Source organism: Clupea harengus, chromosome 21, assembly GCF_900700415.2.
Source record: "Clupea harengus chromosome 21, Ch_v2.0.2, whole genome shotgun sequence".
Taxonomy (NCBI): Eukaryota; Metazoa; Chordata; class Actinopteri; order Clupeiformes; family Clupeidae; genus Clupea; species Clupea harengus.
The window spans coordinates 22,556,144-22,577,388 of NC_045172.1; the positions used below are offsets into that span (position 1 = coordinate 22,556,144).

Consider the following 21,245-nt stretch of genomic DNA (forward strand, 5'->3'; position numbering starts at 1 on the left):
GAGAGCAAAGGGGAAATGAGTCTTAGTTAACCTGATAAGAGATGAGAGATGAGAAAGGGGAAATGCAGAAGTGCAGAGTTACAGGCATGGGGCTGGAGGGGGGTGGGTATGGAAAATAAGACGAGTATGTAGTCAATTCTTATGCAGTGTTGCATAGTTGTTAGGGCATTGATTTATGATAGCCGCCTACTACAGTGAGCTGATGAGAACTCAGACAGGAGAAGGAATTTATGCTGGAATGGTTGCGTAATCCGGCCAGATCAAAAAAAAAGTTCCTATCTGGGTAATGAACGGTTTCTAAGGAGACAACCACAACTATGTGTGAAGTGCCCCGTAAGGTGCTCCACACCTAAAAACATTCCCTCCTTTAACAATAGTTTAGAAATGCGAATAATGTGGTTATTCATTGCCATGGGTTCAGGGAACAGTGTCATGGCCCAATAAACAGAAACAGGCCTTAGTTTAGAGCACTAAAACCACAAATTTGCTCTAAGCTAAATGTAATCTTTATAGCACAAATTCAATATGTTTATCTGCACAGTGACTAAGACACCATACCTCCTGTTCACTGATTAACATTACAGAGGCATGACAGCCTTGCGAGAACACGACTCCTCTGCTTCTTGCTGTGTGATGCACAGATTTTAGCCGCAGAGGAGTAAAAGGAATGTGAAGATTAAATAATCCCCATACCTGGGTTTGAAGTATCGGATCAGTGAAAAAAAAACAATGAAGCCTCCTCTCACAAGGTGAAGAGCGGTATAGGAATCACTGTACAATGTGATTATGGAACATCCCAGATCTAAAGCGAGCCGCACAGATGGATTAATCTAACGATAAATGAATAAGACAGAGGGAACGGAAGGCCTCTGTGGTTTCCCTCGTGTCATAAGGTCTCCCATGTGGGTTTCTGGAGGTGTTGCATGATTTAGATTTAGATTTAGTCATTTAGCAGACGCTTTTATCCAAAGCGACTTACATATGTGCGACTTTCAATGTATACACATTTTACATTTACACTGATGGCACACTGCACATCAGGAGCAATTAGGGGTTCAGTGCCTTGCTCAAGGACACTTCGACAGGGAATTGAACTAGCAACCTTCTGATTACTAAACGACTTCTTTACCTCCTGTACCACTGCCGCCCCTGATTACTCCTTGTGCATGCTGTTTTCCATCCAGTTTGAAGGAGCAGGCATGCTATAGCCAGCACTACATGTGACCCTTTGATGCAACAGCAACCTTTGGATGTAAAAAGATGGCAAGATTAGCATACAAAGACATAATGACTTCATTGTGGGAGCGGCAACAAAGGAGGCTTTCTCATGACGGCATGGACACAGGCTGTGCTACACGGGACCTTTCAAAGGCAAAGCCAAGAGACGTGGCATCAGGGGACATGTGAGGAACCCTGCTACCGTAGCTTAGCTTAGCTTAGCTTAGCTTAGCACACAAACTCATTCATTGACTCATTTAGCAAGTGCCTTTGTCGAAACCAACGTACAGGACAGATTCTGATTCGGATCAGTGTACGGCGCGTTCTGTGCTGCTCCCACATTGCTCTATAGCTTGGCTTAGTTCACAAACTGATCCAGACGTGAGATGGGGAAACAATATATTTTTTAGATTTAGTCAGATGTTTTACAGATGCTTACAGTGTTGCAATATTACATTTCTATTTACATTTTTATCAGCATGTGTGGTCACCTAAGCACCTTGAACCTTTTATTCTGATGTGAGACAGAGGAACAATTATAATAGAAGCACCTGAAAGAACCCTGTTAGTTTAGCTTAGCAAACACAAAAATTCCAACTTGAGACAGGGAGACAACTACAATACGAGCACCTGAAGGAACCCTGCTAGCTTAGCTTAGCAAACACACCTGTGGTAATTCCAACCTGAGAAAGGGAGACAACAATAACAGAAGCCCCTGCAGGATTTTGGGAAGGCCCCCGTTGGCCAGGGGTTTGTGAAATGATGTCAAAGTAATAGGCGCTGAATGACCTGCTGTGCACGCATCACGGATGCCTGGTCATTAGGCTGGCCATTAGCCAGAGCTTATCCCAGGAGCCAACATGGAGGATCAAGGAGGATTAGTTTCAAAAACTGTTTCAGTCGACATGCTTGTCAGGCCATTTAAAGGAAACTCTTTTCCTGCATGACTGCAGTGTGTGATGCACTTCATATTACATTACAATTTTGCGTCAGCATTTGTAAAACAGCCCAGCTTATACACTCTTGAACAATAAAACTCATTATGTATGTGATATTTGAACTTTTTTTATTGAACCAATATAATAGTCTCTGAACATGACAACAGCAAATGTTGTAGATATAATATGTGAAAATATTCATAATATATTTTCTGATATGTTCAATGCATATTCAACATAAACAATATTTTGGTAAGGAAGATGTGTTTTGGCGTACTGTACGATACACTTTAATATTGTTACCTACAGTATAAACTGTCAAGCAACAATAACTGACTGAACTCAAATGGTTTCCAATGTGAAATCCTGAAATCCATTAAAATAGAAAACCTGTTGGTGTGTTTAATGACTGAATAACCTCCAAAGAACACTAAGTATTCTGCATTCGGAATATGTACTGGATGTACAGAATACTACGATAATGTTTATCATTGGACCTATACGGAGCTATCATTTATACTTTTTAGTCTCGCTGCTGAACATTGCACTTGAAATACATACACATGACACAAGCATGCAGTCCAACTTTACATAGTAATTACTTTTGATTAATAAACAATACTCTTTGGTAATAATAAACTAAAAAACAACTTTATACAGATATTCTAACTAATACTCCACACATTACTGCTTCTGATGTCCATCTTAATTTGAATCAATTAAAGTTTTAAAAGTCAGTGTTATTAGATAAACATTCCTTAACGTCGAGAGGAAGAGAATGGACAGTGGCCTTTTTGGCTTTATTTGTGTTTTCATCCATGATTATTTTCATGCATACATTGAATGCTTTGGCACTGTTTTGTACGTTTCCATCATAAAACGTATTCATTCATTCATTTATTTAAATATAGATTATGATCCAATAGGTCAAAAAAAAACTTGCAAGGAATCATTAAATGATATGTATGAAGTCATTTAAGAGAAATGTACATAGAAGTGAAAGATCTATGCGGCATCCGATCCTAAATGTATAACAAGAAAATTGGAATTGGCATTACCTTGGTGATTGAGTAAAACCAAAATGAAGGGTATAGCAGCATCCCATCAAGGACATATACGATCTCGTGGAAGTGTGTCTGTCATCATTAAACAGTTCCAGCCAAAAAAAAGATCTGACTTTTGGTTAGTTGGAGAAAAACCTAAATGTGCTCCTCTGGGATCCTTACAGAGGTGTGTATCACGTCCCTCACACGTATTCCGTGCGTTTCCTGTGGTTGAGCTCTATGCCCGTCGTGTGTCTCTGTAGGGACGTGGTTGCAGGGCAGGACTCGTCCTGTAAACACACGCAGGAGCTGACCAGGAGCAGCCCAGCGGTCAGGTGCATCAGAGCCGCCCCCCAGCCCCAGAACAGGCCCTGGCCAAACTCCCAGCGCGGCACCACCTCCGGCACCGACTCGTCGAAGAAGCGCAGCACTGTCAGGTGTGCGATGTACGAGACGGGAATGATAACCAGGACGCCCGTCGCCAGGCCGAGGATGCCCGCGATCATCTTCATCGTCCGCTTGGCGCGTATCGTCTCCGTCCCCTTGCAGCTGTTCACCACATACATGCCCGGGATGGCAAGCATCACCGCCAGGAGACCGGTCGACGTGGCAGTGCACATGAGGATGCGGGCCAGCCGGATGTCTGGTGGCAGGCCCAGGAGGCTGTCGTAGGGCCGGCACTCCTGCACGCCCAGGTCCTGCACCACGCACGTCTCCCAGAGGCCCAGCTCGTAGCTCTCGGCCGGGAGGAGCTCCGTGGAGAGGGTCAGCCACTGTGACATGAGGTTGGTGGCCAGCGAGAACAGCCAGGCCAGGATTGAGAAGAACACACCCAGGAGCTCCAGAATGCACACACTTTGATCCATAACACCCCCGTCCCGTCCCGTCCCGTCCCGTCCTGTCCTGTTCCTGTCCTGTTCCTCTCCTGTGCGTTGCTGTGTAGTCCTGGGCAGTCTGGTTGTGCTCACTCTCCGCCTGTCTCCCCTTCTCCAGTCTGATGAGCTTCAACTCAGAGACCCGCAACAAAACATGGGCCAATTAGTGAGCGCTGGCCACTCTTACTCCAGCTGGGAGGAACTCCTTCAAAGATCACTTTCCCACTCAAAAAGTGCTCACATCATCTGCATCATCTGAGACGACGAGCCACTCACTGACATGTTAGCCCCCCATCACCACCTCCCCTCCCTCTCTCCGTCTCTCTTTCTCTCTCTCTCTCTCTCTCTCTCTCTGTCTGCTGCTTTGTCAGAGGCCAGTTTACAGGGAGAGGGAGAAGGAGAAGGAGAGGGAGAGGGAGAGGGAGAGGGAGAGGGAGAGGGAGAGGGAGAGGGAGAGGCAGAGGCAGAGGCAGAGATAGCCAAACAACAGCATCATTCACACATCGTACCAGTCCTTTTCCGAACACTCTGTTGGCCAGTCCTTTCACCGGATGCTGTTGACAAAGACAAATCAGGTGTTGTTGACATTACATAAAATAAAAGATAAAAGTTTAGCTCAGCTGGTGTACACAGAACTTTTGGTTTGATTTACAGCTTGTTTCTCTCTACCCATACGTCTCATTGGGTCAATACAGATTTTTTAAAGAGTTATCAATAACTAACAAAATCCTACTGAAGTAAGCTCTTTATCCTGTAAGGGAAAGCTTCAGTTTAAAGATGCATTCAAATACTTTTCAAGCCATAATCGGATTACATTTTTAATATATAGAGAGCCCCAGGAAACCATTTACACATGTGACAAGGAAAATCAGTAAACAATAGCCTATTATGGTTTATCAGATCTGCGATGTGAAAACTATGAGGACTGTGACGCTGAACTGTAGGAGGCTTGACATGAGAGCACCAATATGAAAAAAACCAAACTCAGTCATGCACAAGAATACCAACACATTTCACCCACTCCAGATGCAATAGAATGCTCAACACACACACACACACTTACTTACACTTACTCTCTCTCTCTCTCTCTCTCTCTCTCTCTCTCTCTCTCTTTCTCGCCCCCTTCAGTATGTTCCCCCAACAGATTTGACCTTTTCACCACAAGAGGGTGCTAAAATGCATTGAAAGCTTGGGGCTCTGATTTCGTAGACACCAAAACATAAACTACCTATTCATTTGAAGATAGGAAACATTATTGGCAAATACTTTTCATAGATTATACACACATAAACAATGGCATACGTGATTTTGATTCTTTTTTTCTGAGTTTGTTATTTGTTACAAATAGAATAGAAACCATTCCAGATATCATAGCTACATTAGATAATATTGTTCGTGGTATACAATAAAAAAATACGATTTTGGGGTTTTCGAGTTTGGGGTGTTTTCGGCAGGCATATGTGTTCTTTACTTTAGTGCACATTTAGGGACAAGGAGAGGCTGCAGGGAACGGCGCTGAGCCTGAACGCAGCTTTTGCTGCTAGTGAGTGCGCCCTCGGTGACATCTGAGAGGGATGCATTGTGGGAACTCCAGAAATCTTCAGACGCCCTCATCTTTATTTATCAAACCAGCTGTGCCACCGTCGCAACATTGGCACAATAAGCGTGCCAAAATTGCGAAACACGAGTAAAATGGGCATGCTCGTTATTGTCACATAAAATCGCAAAGCCAACCTTCGTTGAGAAGCACAGAAACATGGAGGCTGATGGTATGTCATGGTTTGAATAGATCTTCGCTAGCTTAGCAGAATGGTCGAATATTATACTGGTGCGTGCACCTGTTATGGGTAACGTCCATCGCGTGCATTTCTGTACCCTCAGCTTAGAAATGTCTAAATAAACATATTGATGCCATTTAATAATGAATAATGATCTCATCACCAGCGGCTTGCTTTGCTGACGTTAGGCTAACGCAGGTAGCTAAATAAGGTGACGTCTAGGATGGCATTGCTAACGACCGTAGCTAGCTAGGTTAATCAGAGCTAACCTAAGGCCATGCATGTTAGTTTGCAAAACTGTTTTTATCTGTGGGAAATAGCTTATTAAAAGTATTTCTCACGCCAATAGCTGTGCGTTGCATACTCATGCCCAAATAAGTGGGAGTGTCCCACTCGGGGGGACGGAGCAGAACTGTCAGATCAGACAGTGCTGTCTCTGAATAATTCATATCATAATCCAGCCACATTTTAAGAGTAGGTATGCAAGCTAAAGTTACATTGTGTGTGTGTTTGTGTCAGGGCTATGTACAGTACTGTGTACATTATGAATACCTTGTAAGAACACTAGACACATCTCAGCCCAGTACATATCAGGAATGTATGAGCCAGTGAGGTACTGAATTGAGTTGTCATGACAGCTGGTTCTATGCTGCTGTTCTATGCAGTTGAGTTGTCATGGCAGCTGGTTCTACGCTGGGCTATGTTGTCATAACAGCTGGTTCTGTGCTGGTCTATGCAGCAATAAGCAACGCCACTCCCACGGAGGAGATGAACGGGCCGGGGAACCTGATGGACTTCCTGGACGAGCCCTGTCCTGACATGGGCACCTACGAGGACTTCCACACCATCGACTGGCTGAGGGAGAAATCCCGCGACACAGACCGCCACAGGAAGGTAAGGGAGTGGCTCATAACACACCCTGCTAAACAACAATATGGCGTTGTTGTTGTTGTAAGGTGTCATCAGGATGAAGTTGAGGATGTTTTCCATCTTTCCCTGCTCTGCATACCTGCCTGACCTCATCACTGCCGCTCTTGATCAGACAAGCAGACCTGCGTTGGGAATCTCTGCTGGGGATTATACTCTGGGACACTGAGAGATGTGTTCATTGGTGCGCCTGTTCATATTTTGATCTCCACAGAGGCAGAATCTGTAGATGACTGCAGCAATCTGCGATAATCCCTGGCAGTCAGAGTCTGTGTCAGTCTATGTCAGTTTCCCCTGTGACTTAGCCGTGCGTTGCTAATATGGCTTTCTTCAGATCGCCAACAAGAGTAGAGTCCACCTGGGAGTTTATCACAATGCTCTTGAATGCTGAGAACAATGTTGTTCATTGGAAATCCATCTCACACTTTCCCCTGCTCAATCAGAGGCAGAATCTAGGCCTACAGGTGGAACAGAAAGCTGCAAAGATCTGTTACTCGCCGAGCACAGTTTGAACAGTAGCTTAATGACATGTCTATAGCTAACATGTCTATGACTATAGCTTACATGTCTATGTCTATAGCTTACATGTCTATGTCTATAGCTTACATGTCTATGACTATAGCTTACATGTCTATGTCTATAGCTTACATGTCTATGACTATAGCTTACATGTCTATGTCTATAGCTTACATGTCTATGTCTATAGCTTACATGTCTATGACTATAGCTTACATGTCTATGTCTATAGCTTACATGTCTATGTCTATAGCTTACATGTCTACGACTATAGCTTACATGTCTACGACTATAGCTTACATGTCTATGACTATAGCTTACATGTCTACGACTATAGCTTACATGTCTACGACTATAGCTTACATGTCTACGACTATAGCTTACATGTCTACGACTATAGCTTACATGTCTACGACTATAGCTTACATGTCTACGACTATAGCTTACATGTCTATGACTATAGCTTACATGTCTATGACTTCCTTACACCTTTATGACTTCTTGAGACTTATCCTTGCTATGCTGATATGATATTTAAGGTATGAAGCACGTTCCGGCGCTTCAGTGTCAGGCTGCCATCACTACTCTCCTTGCACAGTTTGAACAGTAGTTACTGACATGTCTATGACTATAGCTTACATGTCTATGACTTCCTTACACCTTTATGACTTCTTGAGACTTATCCTTGCTATGCTGATATGGCTTTCTTCAGATCACCAACAAGAGTAAAGAGTCCATCTGGGAGTTTATCAAGAGCCTGCTGGATGCGTGGTCCGGATGGGTGGTAATGCTGCTCATTGGCCTGTTGTCAGGTAAGATATGGCTTTATTACACCCACCCTAATCCACACAGAGTGGAGCGGAGTTGGGATTAATGGCTGTTTCAAGTTAATGGGGAGTGGCTGTACATAAAGATCAAAGAGTAAAAACTGGGCTCAAATTTTAATAAAGTTTTATAGACCTTGTGGCTGTGGCTGTCTGTGTATGTGCTGCCAGGTTTACTGCCTCATACCTGCGGTGCTTTCATAATCTTCATCTACGTCATTTAAAATGTACACACTGTACATCCGTAACTACTCACAGTCAAGTAAAAGATTGGAAACACGCTTAGATTTTGCGTTCAACTCATAAGTAAATTGTGAAGACCTTATCTTGGAGTTGGTGTCAGTGTATTGTCAAGTGTTGCTGTGAGTCTCCTGGTTCACCTGTGCTGTGTGGTGATCTCTATACATCAAGGATTATTACACATAATCTACTAAAAGCTTCAATAGGCGTTGTGTCTTCATTAGTCATTTAAAACGTGGCAAAACTATCCATCCAGGACTATCCACGCAGTTCTAGTAGTGTTTTATGTTTTGTGATTTTTGTATTGATCAGGCACGCTGGCTGGCGTCATTGATCTGGCCGTGGACTGGATGACGGACTTGAAGGAGGGCGTGTGTCTGTCTGCGTTCTATTACAGCCACGAGCAGTGCTGTTGGACCTCCAACGAGACCACCTTCGACGACCGGGACAAGTGTCCCCAGTGGCAGAAATGGTCCGAACTCATGACCGGTTACAATGAGGTTGGCTGTGTTTCTTTTTAATTAACCTGTGTGTCTTTGTGTGTGTGTGTGTGTGTGTGTGTGTGTGTGTGTGTGTGTGTGTGTGTGTGTGTGTGTGTGTGTGTGTGTGTGTGTTAAACACTTAGTTGTTGAGCAGTGGAATGTCAATGCAACACAAAGGTGACCAACATTGGAGGTTAGAGCCCCCTTCAGAATTGTCACACTTCTGTACAGTATGTGGGTGCGTGCAATGACAAGCACGAAAACACCCTTCGGTCAACTGCTCAGTCCATTTGTATATACAAATAATATTACATTGTATAGATTGTATATTAGATTGTATATTACACAATGAATATACTGAATAAACTACTATATGAACGTACTGATCCTCTTTTGTAACTGCTGCAGTTCTGGAAGTTTTTAATCACTGAAAATGATGCACACAGATCAGGATTTTCTATTGTGATTCGACTGTGTTATGTCGAGTTGAATTATGTAAAAGTCATTCATTAACCGTCTAATTTTCCTCCAGGGCGCTGGGGCGTATCTGCTAAACTACTTCCTGTATGTGATGTGGGCGCTCTCCTTCTCCTTAATGGCCGTGTCTCTGGTGCGCGTGTTCGCCCCCTACGCCTGTGGCTCAGGAATCCCAGAGGTGAGACCAGGGGGCTCAGGATGGGTGGGGGGGGATGTTAGCTTCTGCCAGTTAGCATTAGCTATTTTGGTGCCAGTAGCTGTCCAGGAAGTTTGTTTTCCTTCGGCTGGTTTCAATCATGGACCCGTGTGGCCAACCAGTGTAGGGTTAGGGTTACTGCTGATTGGCTCAGAAGACCTAGAGGTGAGACAATAAACATCCTCAGGAGGGATCAGTGACATATTTGATTTGGATAGGTGTGTCTGCTAAGTAAATACCCTAGCGTTACGCTAACCGTAAAGTAAATATAAATGTAAACATATATCAGTGACCTAGAATGACTAACTATTTGCTGCCTCTGAAAAAAAAAACGTTTTTGGTCTTCTAGGGCATTGCAGAGCTAATTCTCTCAACTGCTTCCGTAATCTCCACGTATGATTTGAATAAAATGCTGAGATAGTGGATTTAAGAGAATTTAAGGAGCTGATGGATAACAGACAGCTCCTTGTGGCTCCAGGATTGGCCACCACTCCAAACAAAAAAAGACTCAACACTAATGTGTCGCCGGATACTTCCGGAAAAAATCCATACGTATGCGTTGTCTTCGACGCGAGAATCCATATGTGTACATCATTCCACACGAGAATCCCAACGTGTGCGTTGTCTTTTGTCAGATTAAGACGATCCTGAGTGGCTTCATCATCCGTGGCTACCTCGGCAAGTGGACCCTGCTGATTAAGACGGTCACCCTGGTTCTGGCCGTGTCATCTGGCCTCAGTCTGGGCAAGGAGGGCCCGCTGGTTCATGTGGCCTGTTGCTGTGGCAACCTGTTCTGCAGCCTGTTCTCCAAGTACAGCAAAAACGAGGGCAAACGCAGGGAGGTGAGACTCTCTCTCTACTGACGATTGTACTGGATGTCACTTTTGGATTAACTTCTGTTAGATGAATAACTATAAATATAAAATATGTCATCCATGTTTGCTTTTCGTCCATTTTGGCTTCTTCACTCATTGGACTCTTCTTCTCCAGTGTTATTTGTGTTCTGTTCCATCTGCTGAAGTTTCCGGCAGATAAAATCAGTGAATGATATTGGAGTCGCATATCACCAATAATTGAATGACATTGAATCAGTTGTGCTAATTTAAGTCGCATATCACCAATTATTGAATGACATTGGATCAGTTGTGCTAATTTTAGTCGCATATCATGAATCATTGAATGACATTGGATCAGTTGTGCTAATTTAAGTCGCATATCACCAATCAGTGAATGACACTGGATCAGCTGTACTAATTTAACCAATCGGTGAATGTCGTTGTTTCTCCGCGTGCCCAGGTGTTGTCTGCAGCTGCTGCGGCCGGCGTCTCGGTGGCCTTTGGGGCTCCAATAGGAGGAGTGCTCTTCAGCCTGGAAGAGGTATGGACCTGATGCTGCGCCTGCACCATGCACTGATCACATGCACCTGATGCTGCTCCTACAGCATGCACCTGATCACATGCACCTGATGCTGCTCCTACAGCATGCACTGATCACATGCACCTGATGCTGCGCCTGCAGCATGCACCTGATCACATGCACCTGATGCTGCTCCTACAGCATGCACTCATCACATGCACCTGATGCTGCTCCTACAGCATGCACTCATCACATGCACCTGATGCTGCTCCTGCACCATGCACTCATCACATGCACTGATCACATGCACCTGATGCTGCTCCTACAGCATGCACTGATCACATGCACCTGATGCTGCGCCTGCAGCATGCACTCATCACATGCACTGATCACATGCACTGATCACATGCACCTGATGCTGCTCCTACAGCATGCACTGATCACATGCACCTGATGCTGCGCCTGCAGCATACACTCATCACATGCACTGATCACATGCACCTGATGCTGCTCCTACAGCATGCACTGATCACATGCAAATACTTAATATCATATCTGCACTCTCAGTCACCACACTCATAGGTAATTGAAATGGCTCTGGAGAATTTCTAGTAAGCAAGGAAATGTGATCTTTTTGTTTTGTTTACCCTGTACCCTACGCAAAAACCTACTTTGTGCATAGCTGTTTTACTAAGATGACTTAAATAAATATTCATGTTGTGTTGTTTTGGTGGAGTAGATTAGCCCGTGTTACCCTCTGAGGTGTTTCATTGACCTCTAACCTCTAACCTCTGACCCCCGCCCTCGTTCTAGGTGAGCTACTACTTCCCCCTGAAGACCCTGTGGCGCTCCTTCTTCGCCGCCCTGGTGGCCGCCTTCACCCTGCGCTCCATCAACCCCTTCGGCAACAACCGCCTGGTGCTGTTCTACGTGGAGTACCACACGCCCTGGTACATGGCCGAGCTGGTGCCCTTCATCCTGCTGGGCGTGTTCGGAGGCCTGTGGGGCACGCTGTTCATCCGCGCCAACATCGCCTGGTGCCGCCGACGCAAGACCACCCAGCTGGGCAAGTACCCGGTGCTGGAGGTGATCGCGGTGACGGCCATCACGGCCGTGCTGGCGTTCCCGAACCCGTACACGCGCCGCAGCACCAGCCAGCTCATCTCGGAGCTGTTCAACGACTGCGGCGCGCTGGAGTCCTCGCAGCTCTGCGACTACTACAACAGCCCCAACATGACCCGGCCCGTGGACGACATTCCCGACCGGCCTGCCGGACCGGGTGTGTACACCGCGCTCTGGCAACTAGCGCTGGCGCTCGTCTTCAAGATCGTCATCACCATCTTCACCTTCGGCATGAAGGTCAGACAGATCGGAGCACTTCTTTTATTTATTTAGTTATTCAATGACCATTACTGTAAATATGCCAGAGTTAGCCCAAAAGGCTAATTTCTCATCTGAAGCTAATACAGTAATGCTGATTGTACAATCTCCATCCTTTGGCATGATGGTCAAACTCTACATCATACTGCTGCTAAGTTTGTCTCATTTCTCTGCATGACCCAAAACACACATTGTTATATGCACATATACTGATTATTGTTGCCGGAACTGATTTCATCTAATTTGGTCTATCACAGTGGTCAGTGCTCTTATCTACAGCTTTAAACTTGGATCATTATTACTTTTTTTTAAATCATGAAACAGAATCTGTGTTTGTAATTATCCAATTATCTGTTGAGCCAGTGTGTTTATCCACAGTTAAGGCAGTTTTTTTTTTCTCCTTTTTTTTTAATTGTCTAATTTGTGTAACATTAAAACGTCAATGACTGAGAGTGGGAAATGGGTTAGCTATGAGCTGTGTGTGTGTGTGTGTGTGTGTGTGTGTGTGTGTGTGAATAACGTCTTACTGTTGATGTTGTTTTTCCTCTCCCTTAGATTCCGTCTGGGTTGTTCATTCCCAGTATGGCGGTGGGCGCCATCGCTGGGCGCATCGTGGGCATCGCAGTGGAGCAGATGGCGTACCACCACCACGACTGGATCATCTTCAAGAACTGGTGCCGCCCCGGAGCTGACTGCGTCACGCCAGGCCTCTATGCCATGGTTGGCGCTGCCGCATGTCTGGGTAAGAGCTGACTGCGTCACGCCAGGCCTCTATGCCATGGTTGGTGCTGCTGCGGTTCTGGGTAAGACCATGGATTTCAGGCGTCTGCTGTTCTTTTGTAGTTCACTGAGGTGGAATACAGCTAACGAACACAAGCTGAATAGCCTTAGAACACAGTATATAGGCAGCCTTTAATATCAAAGGATAAATATGCGCAATACAATATAAGCTAGATCATTTTCTTCATCAGAGATTCCTGAATTCTAACTCGAATGATACGACCCATTGATAAATGACCCAGGTTGTAGTTTGTCATTTACTTCTGTTTGAGCTCAAAATAAGACAGGTGTGTGCTTCTGACCCTGTTCTCATAAGTACCAAAGAGTCTCTGTTTTGTGATGGTCTATACATTACTGTATAGCGTAATGATCATTACTCTATGGTTGAGAGAAGTCTTGTTTAATCGTCTGCTCTTATCCTCCATGCCACCCTGCAGGTGACGGTGTTGTCCACATATAGAGCTAAATGAAGTCCTATTTCGCTGCACCTCCCCTCCCTCCCTCTAGGTGGCGTAACGCGTATGACGGTGTTGTCCACATATAGAGCTAAATGAAGTCTTATTTCGCTGCCCTTCCCTCCAGGTGGCGTGACGCGTATGACGGTGTTGTCCACATATAGAGCTAAATGAAGTCCTATTTCGCTGCACCTCCCCTCCCTCCCTCTAGGTGGCGTAACGCGTATGACGGTGTTGTCCACATATAGAGCTAAATGAAGTCTTATTTCGCTGCCCTTCCCTCCAGGTGGCGTGACGCGTATGACGGTGTTGTCCACATATAGAGCTAAATGAAGTCTTATTTCGCTGCACCTCCCCTCCCTCCCTCTAGGTGGCGTGACGCGTATGACGGTGTTGTCCACATATAGAGCTAAATGAAGTCCTATTTCGCTGCACCTCCCCTCCCTCCCTCTAGGTGGCGTGACGCGTATGACGGTGTTGTCCACATATAGAGCTAAATGAAGTCTTATTTCGCTGCACCTCCCCTCCCTCCCTCTAGGTGGCGTGACGCGTATGACGGTGTTGTCCACATATAGAGCTAAATGAAGTCTTATTTCGCTGCCCTTCCCTCCAGGTGGCGTGACGCGTATGACGGTGTTGTCCACATATAGAGCTAAATGAAGTCTTATTTCGCTGCACCTCCCCTCCCTCCCTCTAGGTGGCGTGACGCGTATGACGGTGTTGTCCACATATAGAGCTAAATGAAGTCTTATTTCGCTGCCCTTCCCTCCAGGTGGCGTGACGCGTATGACGGTGTTGTCCACATATAGAGCTAAATGAAGTCTTATTTCGCTGCACCTCCCCTCCCTCCCTCTAGGTGGCGTAACGCGTATGACGGTGTCCCTGGTGGTGATCATGTTTGAGCTGACGGGCGGTCTGGAGTACATCGTCCCGCTCATGGCGGCCGCCGTCACCAGCAAGTGGGTAGCGGACGCGTTCAACAAGGAGGGCATCTACGAGGCGCACATCCGCCTGAACGGGTACCCGTACCTGGACCAGGACGAGTTCACGCACCGCACGCTGGCCACGGACGTGATGCGGCCGCGCCGCGCCGACCCGCCGCTGGCCGTGCTCACGCAGGACGGGACCACCGTGGAGGACGTGGAGACGCTCATCAAGGACACCGACTACAACGGCTTCCCCGTCGTGGTGTCGCGAGAGTCCGAGAGACTCATCGGCTTCGTCCAGCGCAGGGACCTCACGCTCGCCATCAGTGAGTAGACACTCGCACACACACACACATTTACGTACACACACATTTACACACATTTACGTACACACATATTTACACACACACACACACACACCAACTACGCACATACACACACACATTTGCATACAGACTTCAGGAGGGAAGATGAGTGTTATAGTGCAGTTTTCCTGTGCACACATGCAAATGCATTCACAATATGAATTGCGATTCTTCTGAATTACTTTGATCCTGAAAGTCTACAGATTAGATGAGACAATATGTAGTTTTTCAACAACTTAAGCTTCCTAAACTAGACAAAAGTTGTCTCTACAAAACATTTGCACCTCCCTCCTCTCCCGACCTCCCTCCTCTCTCCCTCCTCTCTCCCTCCTCCCTCCTCTCCCGACCTCCCCCCTCTCTCCCTCCTCCCTCCTCTCCCGACCTCCCTCCTCTCTCCCCCTCCCTCCTCTCTCCCCACCTCCCTCCTCTCTCCCCCACGTGTAGAGACTGCTCGTCAGAAGCAGGACGGCGTGGTGAGTAACTCCGTCGTGTACTTCACGGAGGACGCGCCCCAGCTCCCCCCCGACTGCCCCCAGCCCCTCAAGCTGCGGCGGATCCTCAACCTCAGCCCCTTCACCGTCACCGACCACACCCCCATGGAGACCGTGGTCGACATCTTCCGCAAGCTGGGTCTCAGACAGTGCCTGGTCACGCGCAGCGGGTGAGTCACTATACACACTCACACACATATACACACTCACACACATATACACACACACTCACACTCACACACACACACACAAATACACACACACTCACACACATATACACACACACACACACACACTCACACACATATACACACACACACTCACACACACACACACACACTCACACACATATACACACACACACACACACTCACACACATACACACACACACACTCACACACATATACACACACACTCACACATATATACACACACTCACACACATGCACACACACTCACTCACACATATATACACACACACTCACACACATATACACACAAACATACACACACTCACACATATACACACACACTCCTGCAGCAGGTAAGTAATAATACACACACACACACAGATAAACACATACATGTACACATTCATAAAATAAATCACATACCTGCTCACACATACCTGCATGCATGCATAATGCATGTTCTCACACACACACACACACACACACACACACACACACACTTGCATGTACAGTATATACCAGTATGTTTCTTTCATGCAGTGAACCCTTGACCTTGGTGTTGTTAACATGTTCCTCTACCCGTTTGGCTTCATCTGTGTACCACACCGTCACTCCGTCACACCGTCACTCCCAGAGGGGCCTGTCATTGTTGTTTGCTTCTCTCAGTGACAATTATCCTGTCAGAAGGGGGGTTTCACAAGCTTTTCTTCTCCTCCGCACCCTCAGGCGACTGCTGGGAATCATCACTAAGAAGGACGTGCTGAGGCACATGGCTCAAATGACAAACCAGGATCCCGAGTCCATCATGTTCAACTAGTGTGTGTGTGTGACGAACCGTCCCCGATCCTCGTCCCCTGCGCGCCCGAACAAAGCCTATGCCTTGAAGGACATTTGTCAGCGTTTGTAAATAGTGCATTACTACTGTTACTTACCAAACATTCACTCCACGTCTTGTGTACCAGTAGGTGGGTTTGTAGACACCTGTGACAGGTAACATAGGAGAGAGAGACGGAGAAAGAGAGCGAGAGAGAGACGGAGAAAGAGAGAGAGAGAGACGGAGAAAGAGAGAAAGAAAAAAACAAACAGACAGGGTGGGCCAACAGTTTGTGATACTGTTCTGTGAAATGTATTTTTTGTTTTTTTGTTTTTTTGTTATTATTATTATTATTGTTAATGCTGCCATATTTATATTTTCACCGAAGGAGAACAATATGCTTGTGTTGTTATTATGCATAGTCATCGTCAGGTTTTATGACTCTTTGAAGAGATGCACATTTTACGTGGACAATTGTGGTTTTTATTTAATTTTTTTTTTTTTTTTAAAGGGAGCTTTGGAAGTGCTTCTGGCAATAGAGCGGTCTGTGGCGAACACTAAGAGAAACACTAAGAGAAACTGAATGTAATTGACAAAGGAGCCGGACAGGATCTCTATAATGTACAGATACTAATCATGCAGCTATTTATTTAACACGATGTGTTCTGGGTAGATTTTCTTGACAGGTACACAGTATTAAGGTGGAAAACACGGCCAACAACTCGAGGCTCGTTCAGAAACTCTCAGCATGTCAGCTGTGACACTATGACTGCGCCATAGCTATGGCCATATCTCCGTCCCCTTCGCTCAGAATGGCGTCGTTGTTTGAGTTGGTGCGTTAATGTTCATTGGAGCCATGAAATGTGTACAGTACTACGAGACCCCGGGCCACTGGTGATGATGACGTCTACGCATTTATTACGTGTTGCGTTTCAGGATGCTTTGTGTTATATCTCGCTGTAAACAGTTAAGGCCCTGATATGAACGGCGTGTGTCGTTGTCATGTACAGTGGTTTCGGGAAGTTCTCAGAGCCTTTCAGATTTTCCACATTTTGTTTATGTTTCAGACTACGTTTCAGACTTCTATCTACACACAATACTCCACAATGACAAAGCAAAATCAGGTTTTTTTGGAGTGTTTTGTTCATTTATTAAAAATAAAACGCCGAAATGTCCTCTTTATATAAGTGTTCACACCCTTCACTCGGCCCCATCCTGAGATTCTGAACACCTCTGGAAAAGGTTTCCACGCTGGATTGCTCGGTATTTTTCTGCATCCATCTTTCCCTCTGTTCTGACTAGTCTCCCTGTCGCAGAAAGCATTCTCACACGCTGGCGCTGCCAGCCCCGGGTTTGACTGCAGGAATGAATGGGTATTAATGAGTTGATGCTCAGTGCCTGGGTTCCACCACACACATCATTGGGAATTGAGGCAAAATAGTTCAGTCTACGTTTCACCAAACCAGAGGATTTTGCTTCTCATGATCTGAGAGTCGTTCTGGTGCTTTTTTTTGGCAAACTCCCATTGGGCTGTCTTGTGCCTTCCGTTTGGCCACTCTACATTAAGGCCTGATTGGTGGAGGGTCTGAATACTTATGTAAATGGGATATTTCAGTCTTTTATTTTTAATAAATGAATGTGGAGTGTTGCGTGTGGATTGATGAGAATGAATTGAATCCATTTTAAGATGAGTCTGAAACATAACAAAATGTGGAAATTTCTGTAAGTAATGTGCATCAAGTGAACACTATAGAGGCATCAAGTGAAGCACTATAGAGGCATCAAGTGAACACTATAGAGGCTGTATAAAAGGATGCATTAGATAAAGCAACAGAAGAGGGTTTGTTTAAAGTATGTGGGCTACCACTATGGAGTAGACTCCATCTTAACAGCTACCATTATGGACTGGTCTTAACAGGAACTGGAAGTAGTTTATGAATAGCTACCACTATGGAGTAGACTCCATCTTAACATGAACTGGAAGTAGTTTATAAATAGCTGCCACTATGGAGTAGACTCCATCTTAACATGAACTGGAAGTCATTTATGAATAGCTACCACTATAGACTGGTCTGACCAGGAACTGGAAATGCTGTAGAAGCTTGATCATCTTCTGCTTGAACCTCACTCTTATGTCCACTGAAGCAGTGAAAAGTTGTCTGTCTGGCTGCACAATGTGAAGGGACAAAATCGTGCAACCATATCAAAAAGTGTTTAAAACACTTACCCTGCATACAGAATATTGTCATGCCCTTTGTCCTGGTGTCAACCCTCCACACTAATACAATATTTAAAATACAGAAGTGAATTATGAGTATTATTTTTTTTTTTTTACATTGTCAAACGAACAAGCACAGATACAAGAATGAGTGCTTTAATGTCACAGTGATACAAATGGAACAACATATAATTCTTTGAAATTCATATGATGTCAATTGGTAAAAAGGGTCAGACAAATACTGTAAAATAAATCTGATAAACAAATATTCTTATAAACAAACACTCTGAACACATTCATTAAATCTGTGAGAACTCGGACATTTGTGTATTTATTAAGAATTCTAAGTGCACTTGGAATCCTGTCTGTTTCTGCTCTCACCCGTAAGAGAAAAGACCAAAGATAGAGAGAGAATCTACATTAAAATTTTTTAAAAAAAAGTATAAAACCTGCCAGAAAGAACATGATGAGCTGTTTGTATTTCCTGTGCAGACAATAGGTTTCAGATACATTCATAGAAATATAAAGAAATGTAACCTGTATGCCATTGTGTTGCTGTGTGAAGTCATGAGAAGCTGTTGAACTTGGGCTAAGTGCTGTGTAAATCAGGATTAAAACACAACAGGATTCTAAACAAAACTAAAAACTAAAACATTTCAACATAAAACATTTCAAATAAAGTAAAAGACTCAAATAAGTAAATGAAGTGAAATAGACAAAAAAACTGCACAGAACAGTAAGACATGAAACAGAACAAATGTTCTGTTCTGTGTTGTACAGTCCCAAAAGCAAGAGATAAAAAAGGTGTTTTAACTGGAAGCAGAAATAGCAAAGGCATGATCACCTTTGCCTTTTAAACATGATCAGGCATGATCACCTTTGCCTTTTAAACATGATCAGGCATAATCACCTTTGCCTATTAAACATGATCAGGCATAATCACCTTTGCCTTTTAAACATGATCAGGCATAATCACCTTTGTCTTTTAAACATGATCAGGCATAATCACCTTTGCCTTTTAAACATGATCAGGCATAATCACCTTTACCTATTAAACATGATCAGGCATAATCACCTTTGTCTTTTAAACATGATTAGGCATGATCACCTTTGCCTATTAAACATGATCAGGCATGATCACCTTTGCCTATTAAACATGATTAGGCATAATCACCTTTGCCTTTTAAACATGATCAGGCATAATCACCTTTGCCTATTAAACATGATTAGGCATAATCACCTTTGCCTTTTAAATATGATCGGAGGACAATAATTGTTTGTTTGAATGAGCAAAGTTAAAACCAAATTCAGAAAAAATAATGCATAACAAGATCTTTAAGTAACATGAAAAGAAATGTCCCAAGCTGACACACCTAAAACCAACTAGTAATTATGTTAGTAACCTCAAACTCTGCATACTTCAGATTCCTCTGATCGCACAAGGTGAAATGGGCCCTCCCTCTCATCGACAGGAAACAGGAAGAAGCTGGGCAAATTACAATCATGAGCTTTTCAAGAGCTGGTACTGTGTTGTGCATGACCTGAGTGGAATGCAAGGCTTTGAACGTCATATTCATTATATTTTCTTACGTTAAAAGACTACATCTCTGGGAGAGAACCTCACACACACATGACACATGTAATGTCCTCCGTTAAGTTATTTCCACAGTTTAGTTGATTCTCTTGACATGTAACACTGTTCCCTGTTTCAGCACCTACTAGTCCACTCTTGAGAGCACATGGTCCTCAATGTTGTAAGATGGTTCTTTCTCCTGCCTGTCTAAATACACCTAAATTAAGGGGTTTATTAACGAGTTTAGACTGATTACAGACGATCCACACACTCCTACATGCTATTCAGAAGTTGTATACACTTTTGAACACCTGAAGGAGGGTCGCTGGTCAAAACGGTGTGTGTGTGTCAAACTTTTGTTGAGCATGTGAGAGTGTGCGGAGCGTCTTGTCATCAGTCTAAACTTAGCTTTGCTCCAGCACCTGTGATGTGCGTGCTTAATCAGGTCTGTCCCCAAGTCACAGCCGACACCGGGTGGCACCCGGCCCAGGTGCGGCCCAGGTACGGCCTGAGCTGCAGACAGACCTGCCCCTCCCACAAAGGTTAACCCAACTTCAAAAGCAGTTTTTCAAAGAGAACCGTCTCCACACCAAACATTACTCATGCCACAACAGACACACATACACACACGCACACACACACACATATCTGTCGAACCGGTCTTCAAAGCCAGCCGTGTCCCAGTTCTATATGTCTTGCTTCCCCCCCTGGGCCACGAGTCTAAATGGGGATGGAGACTATGGTGGGCAGCTCTCCGATTGGTGGAGGGTTATACTTCTCCACGCGCATCAGACGCCTCAGGATGTCGTCCCGGTCTTTGGGCCAGCTGTACACATGTGTGTTCTGGAGCCACGTGGGAACGTGGCTCTGAGGGAGAGAGAGAGACACATTACAAGTTAGCGCGTTGTTTTAATGTGTGTTGTTGTTGTGTTCTCTGTGCTTTGCCAACATGGTATATAAAGAGTCATGGTAACGTTGTGAGGAATTTTCTGTCGCTGAATCAGAAGTATGACAGATCCAAATTCAGACAGTCATAATGTCACAACGATGACACACATACAGTTAGTGTGGGAGGGTGTGTGTGTGTGTGTGTGTGTGTGTGTGTGTGTGTGTGTGTGTGAGAGTGTGTTTGTGTATGTGTGTGTGTGTGTGTGTAAAGATGCATGCGTGTGTGTGACACA

General features: G+C 44.8%; 3 protein-coding genes across 6 annotated transcripts in view; 1 reads left to right on the forward strand and 2 right to left on the reverse strand.

Moving 5' to 3' along the window:
* Window positions 1-1,098: 1,098 nt before the first annotated feature.
* Window positions 1,099-4,377, reverse strand: LOC105905655 (claudin-22). The gene has a single exon (XM_031558501.2). It carries the CDS (start codon window positions 4,063-4,065, stop codon window positions 3,403-3,405), a length of 663 nt encoding a protein of 220 aa, XP_031414361.1. The 5' UTR covers window positions 4,066-4,377; the 3' UTR covers window positions 1,099-3,402.
* A 1,238-nt stretch (window positions 4,378-5,615) lies between these two features.
* Window positions 5,616-18,811, forward strand: clcn4 (chloride channel, voltage-sensitive 4). The gene is made up of 12 exons (XM_031558489.2): window positions 5,616-5,843; window positions 6,592-6,746; window positions 8,008-8,107; window positions 8,672-8,859; window positions 9,374-9,496; window positions 10,150-10,356; window positions 10,811-10,891; window positions 11,684-12,229; window positions 12,806-12,992; window positions 14,342-14,737; window positions 15,221-15,437; window positions 16,186-18,811. Exons 1-12 carry the CDS (start codon window positions 5,831-5,833, stop codon window positions 16,274-16,276), a joined length of 2,304 nt encoding a protein of 767 aa, XP_031414349.1. The 5' UTR covers window positions 5,616-5,830; the 3' UTR covers window positions 16,277-18,811.
* A 115-nt stretch (window positions 18,812-18,926) lies between these two features.
* LOC105905653 (E3 ubiquitin ligase TRAF3IP2-like) overlaps window positions 18,927-21,245 on the reverse strand; it is an 11,046-nt gene continuing 8,727 nt past the window's right edge. For all 4 annotated transcript variants that reach the window (XM_042702915.1, XM_042702914.1, XM_031558499.2 and 1 more), the window contains one exon: window positions 18,927-20,931. In XM_042702915.1, the coding sequence (XP_042558849.1) occupies window positions 20,785-20,931 (147 nt within the window). In that variant the 3' untranslated portion in view covers window positions 18,927-20,784. The remainder of the gene's footprint in view (window positions 20,932-21,245) is intronic.